At 39.2% G+C, this 8,832-nt stretch overlaps 1 protein-coding gene across 1 annotated transcript in view; it reads right to left on the bottom strand.

Moving 5' to 3' along the window:
* Positions 1-8,832, bottom strand: part of LOC103200620 (kelch-like protein 23) — an 18,525-nt gene that overhangs the window by 2,960 nt on the left and 6,733 nt on the right. Inside the window, exon 2 of the mRNA XM_007945191.1 lies at positions 7,200-7,352. Within this exon, the coding sequence (XP_007943382.1) occupies positions 7,200-7,352 (153 nt within the window). The remainder of the gene's footprint in view (positions 1-7,199; positions 7,353-8,832) is intronic.

An 8,832-nucleotide genomic window follows, 5' to 3' on the forward strand; every position in this document is an offset into this window, starting at 1 on the left:
GCTGAACAGAAGATTTCATAAAGCAGCTTGAGAAGACAAAGTCAATTATTATAATAAAATATGCAAAGATCTGGAGTTAGAAAACCAAAAGGGAAGAACACACTCAGCATTTCTCAAGCTGAAAGAACTGAAGACAAAATTCAAGCCTCGAATTGCAACACTGAAAAAGTCTATGGACAAAATATTGAATGATGCAGGAAACATCAAAAGAAGGTGGAAAGAATACACAGAGTCACTGTACCAACAAGAATTGGTCGATATTCACCCATTTCAGGTGGTGGTATACGATCAAGAACTAATGGTATTGAAGGAAGAAGTCGAAGCTGCACTGAAGGAATTGGCAAAAAACAAGATTCCGGGAATTGACAGAATATCCACTGAGATGCTTCAACAAATGGATGCCATGCTGGAGGCACTTACTCATCTATGCCAAGAAATTTGGCCAACTAACTAGAAGAGATTCATATTTATATCCATTCCAAAGAAAGGTGATCTCACAGAATGTGGAAAGTATTGAACAATATCATTAATATCACACACAAATAAAATCTTGCTGAAGATAATTCAAAAACAGTTGCAGCAGTACTGACAAAGAACTTCCAGAAATATAAGCTGGGTTAAGAAGAGGATGGAGAGTGAGGGATATCATCGTTGATGTCAGGTAGCTCTTGGCTGAAAGCAAAGAACACCAGAAAAATGTTTACTTGTGTTTTATTGAATATGCAAAAGAATTCAACTGTGTGGCTCATAACAAACCATGGATAACAATAAAAATGGGAATTCCAGAACACTTAATTGTGCTCATCAGGAACCTGTACATAGACCAGGAGGCTGTCGTTCAAACAGAATAAGGGGATACTTCATGGTTTAAAATTCAGAAGGGGGTGTATCAAGGTTGTATCCTTTCACCATACTTATTCAATCTGTATGCTGAGCACATAATCCAAGAAGCTGCACTATCTGAAGAACACAGTATCAGGATTTGGAGTAAGACTCATTAACAACCTGTGATATGCAGATGACACAACTTTGCCTGCTGAAAGTGAGGATGACTTGAAGCACTTACTGGTGAAGACTAAAGGCTACAGTCTGCAGGATGCACTACATCTCAACATAAAGAAAACGAAAATCCTTACCACTGGACCCATAAGCAGCATCATGATAAATGGAGAAAAGATTGAAGTTGTCAAAGATTTCATATTACTTGGTTCCACAATCAACACCAATGGAAGCAGCAGTCAAGACATCAGAAGACATACTGCACTAGGCAAATCTGCTGCAAAAGACCTCTTTCAAGTGCTGAAGAGCTAAGATGTCTCTTCAAAGACTAAGGTGCGCCTAACCAAAGATGTGGTGTTTTCAATTGCCTCATATGCATGTGTGAGCTGGACAATAAATAAGGAAGACTGAAGAAGAGTTGATGCTTTTGAGTTGTGCTGTTGGTGAAGAATACTGAGAGCACCATGGACTGCCAAAAGAACTAACAAATCTGTCCTGGAAGGAGTGCAGCCAGAACGCTCCTTGGAAGTGAGAATGGCCAGACTTTGTCTCACCTACTTGAGTCATGTTGTCAGAAGGCACCATTCCTTGGAGAAGAATATCATACTTGGTAATGTGCAGGGTCAACGAAAAAGAGGAAAGCCCTCAACGAGATGGATTGACACAGTTGTTGCAATGATGGGCTCAGGAATAGCAAGGACTGTGAGGCTGGCACAGGACTGGGCAGTGTTTTGTTCTGTTGTGCATAGGGTCACTATGAGTCAGAGCTGACTCGACGGCATCTAACAACAACAACAACAACAACTTAAGCTATTTTAGTTTTTCTCATTTTCTTCCTCTTTTTTCATATCCATCCCTGTTGGCTCTTCAAAGGTGCCAGGATTTTTCACAACTTCATTTCTTCTCCCATCTTTCCAAGGGTGTGACTAGGGTAAGGTAAGTGAGGTACCAAGGCTGCAGAATGTAAGGAGGCATTGATGCTCTGAGTGACTCCTTACATTTTGTGCCTCAAGTGTCTCACTTGCCTCACACCAGTCTCAGCCTTGTTCCTTCTGTGTCCCTACTTCTAACATCACTATGAGCCTTGTAATCCACTTCTCTGGGAACAAAAATCACAAACCTACACTCATATGCTTCATGCTGTGGCCTGAAGAGGAGGATTTGTCAGTGGCATTTATATTATTTATATATAAATATTAAATATAAATAAGTACACAGCAGTCTATATTCAGTTACATGAGTGATAAGAACAGAGCAATACCGGAATTCAGAAACGACAATGTTTTCCAGTATTCACTATTGTTGAAATGATTTTTTTAAATTTTCCTGAGATTTTTCTCATTGAAAGGACTTATAACGCTTATCTAGTCTAACTTCTTTATTTTACTGGAAAGTAAGGCCAAGAGCTTAAGCCTCTTGCCTGAAGTTAGGCATTTGCTCTCTACAGGTTCTTCTCCTTTAACAATTACTAATTGTTCCAATTCTTCACTCTTCTTCCTCACTGCCTTCCTTCTCTAAGACTGCTTCCCAGGATTGTGCCCACAGCCTTTGTTCGTCTCACCCTCCCAAGGCATCTCATTTTACCCCCATGTCCAGAACCACCATCTCAAAGCAAGTAACTCCCAGAGCTCTGTATTTAGCCACATTCTTCTTCCTGAGTCGCAGACCCACATTTTCCACTGCTTGTTGGACAGCTCTTCTGGGTCCTTCACACTTAAGCACTAAACTACTCATCTCTCCACTCACCCTCTCCATTAGCTCCTCCTTCCATGCTCCTCATCCTCCTCGTCATCCAGCCAGAGACGATGGAATAACTATCAACTCCTTTCTCACCCTCATCCCTATATTCAGTCAGCCAAGGTAGCAACCAGCTGCTTAATCTGTAACATTCTTCGCATCTGCCCTTCTCCACTCCTACTGCTTCTTCAGACATCTAACATTTTTTACCTGGTTCATTACATCAGTCTTAGCAGTTCTCCCTGTTTTCCTTTCAGTCCACTCTAAATGGCATTCTATTCTTAAAACTAGAACTGATCACACATGATGCTTCTGCTCTGAAATCTCTAATGGTTCTCCATTTTTATTAAATTCTCTAGATTGTCATTTCAAAGTCCTCCATAATATTCCCCAACTGAAATTCCTGTCCTATCTCCCATTTAATTCTTTTACTTTCTGTTCCTTCACATCTACTTCTAGGTACTAGGATACACTTTCAGTGAAGTCTTCCTTCACTGAAAATTCCCTCTGAAAAACTATCTTTCTTATTGTAGCCATTCTTTAAGGCCTAGACCATAACCTACTTACTCCTGAAAGCCTCACAAGGTTGTCATAAACCAAAACCAAATCCATTACCATCAAGTTGATTCCTACTCATGTAGATCCCATGTGTTATAAAGCAGAACTACTCCAGAGAGTTTTCTTGGCTGTAATCTTTATGGTGGCAGATTGCCAGGCCTTTTTTCCACAACACCAATGGTTAATAGTCAAGCAACCTTTAGTTAAAAGTCAAGTACAAATCATTTGTACCACCCAGGACCTCATAAAATTACCAGATCTCCCCTAATTAGATTCAGGCTCTCTATCCTGAATTTCAATAGCCCTTGCTTATTTAGAATTTAGGAGCTCTGGTGGCAAAGTGCCTAAGACATTTGACAACTAACCAGAAGGCTGGCAGTTCAAACCCACCAGCCACTCCTCTGAAGGACGACTGGGCAATCTACTCCTTTAGTGATACTACCTCAGAAACCCAAGGAGGGGTCACTATGAGTCGGGTCCGACTCAACAGCAGTGAGGTTTTTTTTTTTTTAATTTAGAATTTACCAAAGATTGTCTAGTACTCCCATTATATAATGTGTATTTGCTATTAGATTGTGAGTTTCTATGGCAGTACAGACTAGCTCTTAAACATACATGTGCTTTTCATAAAAACTAAAACAGTATCTTTCCCAATGGAGGATCTCAATAAACACTATCTTGAATGTAATGTAATTATATCGTACCATATTTTCAACTATACAAAGCTGCCTCCCTTAAAGAGATTACTATTCCTTTCTGAATATAATAGTAGTCAGAAGAACTAGATGGTCTCTGGTTACCACTACTGACTGTTCTAATCAGGGCCACACCAGATGGACACTGATAGAATGGGAGAACAATATGGAACACAAGCTTAATTCCTTTTAAAAAAATAAACCAGACTTAGTGGACTGGTTGAGACTGGAGGACTCCCCAAGACTACTGCCTGTAGAAACTCTTCAAATGTTGACCCAAAACTAACCCAAGGTCACTTGTAGTTAAATAACAAATAGGTTCAAAAAATAATGATCACCTATAAGTACCATGCTGTTTGAAAAAATCATCTATATGAGACCAAATGGTCAACGATCACTTTAAAACAAAGATGAGAATGTAAGGGGGCAGGGAAACTATATTAATGGAAACAGAACAACCAGAATGGAAATAATGAGAATGTTCACACATTGTGAAGAATGTAACCAATGTCACTGAAACACTTGTGTAGAAATTGTTGAATGGGACCTTAAACTGCTGTGTAAACCTTCACCAAAAACACATAGAGTATAAAAACCAAAAGCAAACCAAATTCACTGCTGTCAAGTCGATTCGACTCACAGCGACCCTCCTTGGGTTTCTGAGGCAGTATCTCTATGGAAGTAGATTGCCCACTCTTCCTTCTGAGAAGTGGCTGGTGGGTTTGAACCACTAGCCTTCTGGTTGGCAGTCACATGCCTTGGACACTATGCCACCAGAGCTCCCAAACATTAAAAGTAATAATAAATAATAGTAGCTATTCTCTCACAATCTAACCTATACACATAAGACAGACTTAAGCTTACATATGTAAGACAGACTCAAACCTGACATTTTACTTGACATTTTACAGGAGGTGCTGCTAATGTGCATAAAGAACCATGCTTTCAAGGACTAAGGAGGTGATACAGATGAGGGAAGCAGGGTAGCAGTAAGAACAGCAGCAGCACAGGCCCTAGGTCTGGGATGCAATGAGAAGGGGGAGAGACTGTGGTGCCATGGAGCATTTAAGGCTCATCTAAAGGGAACAGCCACTACTCAGCTCCAGGAAGGAATATAGGTCCAAGGCTGCCACATTGTCCACTTTTGTAAAGGCCAGAAATCATGATTTTCTGTTTTGAAACCTCCAGATTTAAAAAATATTGGTAACAAGCCAATACAAAAATATTGTCAACACCATGAGAGGCAAACAAAACACATCCATGTAAGTTTGATATCTGTTTTTCACATTACATCAGGAAAAGTTCAATATAAGTCAAAATGTTATAAATGGAATTATACGTTCCCATTGACTCATACTGTAATTTAATATTTATTTCTGACTGATTTTTTCAATTTGGCATGGGTTTCAGTACTTAATAAGATCCACTGCCTTTTAGACTGTCTTTCAAGTAGTTAAACAAGCTATATGCAACTTAAATATATTATGGAACAATTGTTTTAAAGGAACCACTTCATGAAATATATATTTAAAATGTAACTAAGTGCCCTCTTATTTGTTAATCTGACTTTTCATATACTGAATTTTCTTTGTAAAGAAAAGCCTGTCCATAACATAGGCAGAGTAATAGCTAACTCATAAGGTTAGTTAACGTGAGGCTCAAGTGAGATAATAATAGTTAAGTTGTTAAGGGCATGGGCTCCCAGCCAGTCTGCCTGGGTTTGAATATCACTTCTAACAAGCACTAGCTAGCTGACCTTGGACACTTTATTTAATCAATCTGTACCTCAATGGCCTGTAAAATGATTTACTAATAGTACCTAGCTCATAGGATTATTGTGAGGTTTATATAGATTAAAACATGTAAAATTATTGGAATAGTGCCTAACACATAATAAGAACTCAATAAACTACATGAGCTTAACAGCTCATGTATTGTTATTATTAATTATTATTACTTTTCACTGGTCACAAAAGAAATGGTGGTGAGACTGGGGTAATACATCTGGGCTCTTGCAAAGGAGAAAGAAGTGTACACATTCCACAGATGTCTTCAGAGCCAGGGCAGCCTGCAGCTAAAGTCTCTTCTTATGCAAAGCCTGTGGCACATGAAGATGCAACACCAAGTTTAGGTGTGCTCCACCTGAACCGTGATATGAGGTGACGGATGGGGTGGAAGTAGCTGCACCGGTTAAAAGCAGGAGAGCCTGGACAATGCTAATGCTCACTTAAGGAGGCAAATAGCTTAGTGGTTACCGTGCAAGTCAGACTGCTTGAATTTGAACCTTGTTTCTACCATTTTCAAACCATATAATCTTGAGCAAATTATTTATCCTTTGTAAGCCTCCATTTCTGAATACGTAAAATGGAGTAAATGATACCCACCGTCAGGGTTGTAGTTAGGATTGAAAAGAACATTACATGCAAAGTAGCTAATGCCACCTCACCTATGTAAATGCTCAAAAGGTTAGCTATTGTTATTACTCACAGATGGTTCTAGTTACCCACAAAGACACCTGATGCTATACAGAAAATGATTCAACTAATATAGTAATATGAATCTAACAAGAATAAACTTAAACACATGGCATAACTGTAACAGACAATAATAGCCTATGCTTTCCGCTGAGTGGTTCAGAAAGAGACACGTCAAATAAAATAAATCTCTGAAGGCAGGCCATTCCTATGGGCAGACAACATGTGCTGTTTTATTACTGGTAAGGTAAGGTGAACATAGGATTCTGTACATTGTACGAATGAGTGGTTAATAGTTATTGAAGCCAAGAAAGAACATACATAAAAAAGGAAACAATCTCCTGCTGAACTCCAATCAATGGATGTTCCTTCAGACTATTTGATAGGTCAAGTAGTGCTTTTTAACTGTGTCTATCAAAATTGGTGTTTTATATAATGCATGTAGTAAATGAAAGAAAGCAAATAACAAAGGAAAAGGAAATAAATGAATGTAAGTGAAAAACAAAGAATACTGTTAACCACTCACACTTAAAATGTATGTCACGTGAAGGCATCAAGGAAAATACTTATGAATGTGATCTAATTAGATGCATATATGATTATTTTGAGCCTTTTAATGACACACATCTGTATTCTACCATAAATTTACCATCTTCTATTTTCAGTCCATTTTTAGCCATCCCCTATGTTGACAAGTTGTACCATGCATGTACTTTTCAAAATAGTATTTTGTTACCTGGATGTGGACTGGAGGTGATGAGGCTCCATTCATTGATATCTGAATTGTAGCTCTGAACTTTATCATAGGTGCAGCTTCCTCTGTAGCCACAGTGGCCACCAATGACGTAGATAACTTCATGTAAGACACAGGCAGTAGCATTTCCCACACCTATGTGTTAATTAACATCATATTTTTAGATTGATCTTTATTTCTTTTTTTTTTAAATATTTTATTGTGTTCTTTCATTAGTTCTTACAAAAACTACTGAGCTATGTTTATTGTTATTTTGCTATTACTGATAATAGATGCAAGGCATTGGGCTCCGTGCTAAGGGATATAAGGAAGACTCCTTGCACTCAAAGAGCCTATGCTCTTTTAAGAGAGTGAGACAGACACAGACAATCAGAACACAAAGTACAGAATGGAAGAAGTATCACGAGAGAGGGACAAATGAACTGCTGTGAATGTTCACAGCAAGGAGACATTGTTTTTGACTAGCTTAAAGGCAGGCTTAATGAAAGTAGCAGAATTTGACTTGGGCTTTGATAGACAGGACTTTGAAGCTATTCTAAGCAGAGAAAAGGCAAGTAAGTACAAAGGCTTACAGGGCAATGTCAAGAAGTCCCCTTGGACCAGGGCAGGCGGCACACAGGATTGTTTGAAAGAATTAAAGTTGGAATGACAAGTTGAAGCCACATGTAAAGGATCCTGATGCCCAACTAAGATATCTGGACTGGACTTAATCAGGATTGGTAAGGTTTTTAAAAGGAGGAAGGGAAAGACTAAAATGATTAAAGGACTCAAGTAAAAGAAAGTTAGGTACTAGCCCAGGTGAGCACTGAGGACCTAAGTTAGAAAAGCATACTTGTCTGTCAGTTTGTCCCACTGTGGTGGGTTGTGTGCTGCTATGGTGCTACAAACTATGCCACGGGTATTTCAAATACCATCAGGGCCACCCATGGTAAATAGGGTTCAGCAGAGCTTCCAGGCTAAGACAAACAGGAAGAAAGGCCTGGCAATCTACTCCCAAAAATTAGCCAATGAAAATATTATGGATCACAACAGAGCACTGTCCAACTGGCTTGCTTTGGACACCTCAAACAGGAGAGATCAATCACTGGAGAAGGACATCAATTGTGGTGAAGTTGAGAGCCGGCAAGGAAGAGTCAGACTCTTGGTCAGATGCACTGGCACAACAGCCACAGTGAAGCGCTCTAATCCAACATTGCCAGCAATCTTGAGGATAATGTAAGATCAGGCAATGTTTCATTCTGTTGTATGTAAAGTAAGGTCGGCATGAGTTAGAATCAACTCAATGGCAGTTTATCCATCTATCTTACTCTTAACTATCTATCTATCTATCTATCTGTCCATCTATCTGAGTTAGAAGGGGCCTTGGGGATGGAAGGAAGGACACAGAGGCAAGAGACACAGGTAAAACAGGCCTGAGACTTACTGAATCAGAGGCCAATGAGACCAATTCTGAGATCTTGAGCTGCGAAAACTGGTAAACACTGGGCACAGAAGTGAGGAGGAAATGGACTCAGTAGGGGAAGAAGAAAAGAGAAGATGATGAGGCTCCTTCTAGTTAAAAGTGTCAGTTTAGTCTTTCAACCAACTTTTACTTGTTGTTGTTGTTGTTTGCCGT

Source organism: Orycteropus afer, unplaced genomic scaffold (assembly GCF_000298275.1).
Source record: "Orycteropus afer afer isolate SDZICR_OR568_19922 unplaced genomic scaffold, OryAfe1.0 scaffold00001, whole genome shotgun sequence".
NCBI classification, from domain to species: domain Eukaryota; kingdom Metazoa; phylum Chordata; class Mammalia; order Tubulidentata; family Orycteropodidae; genus Orycteropus; species Orycteropus afer.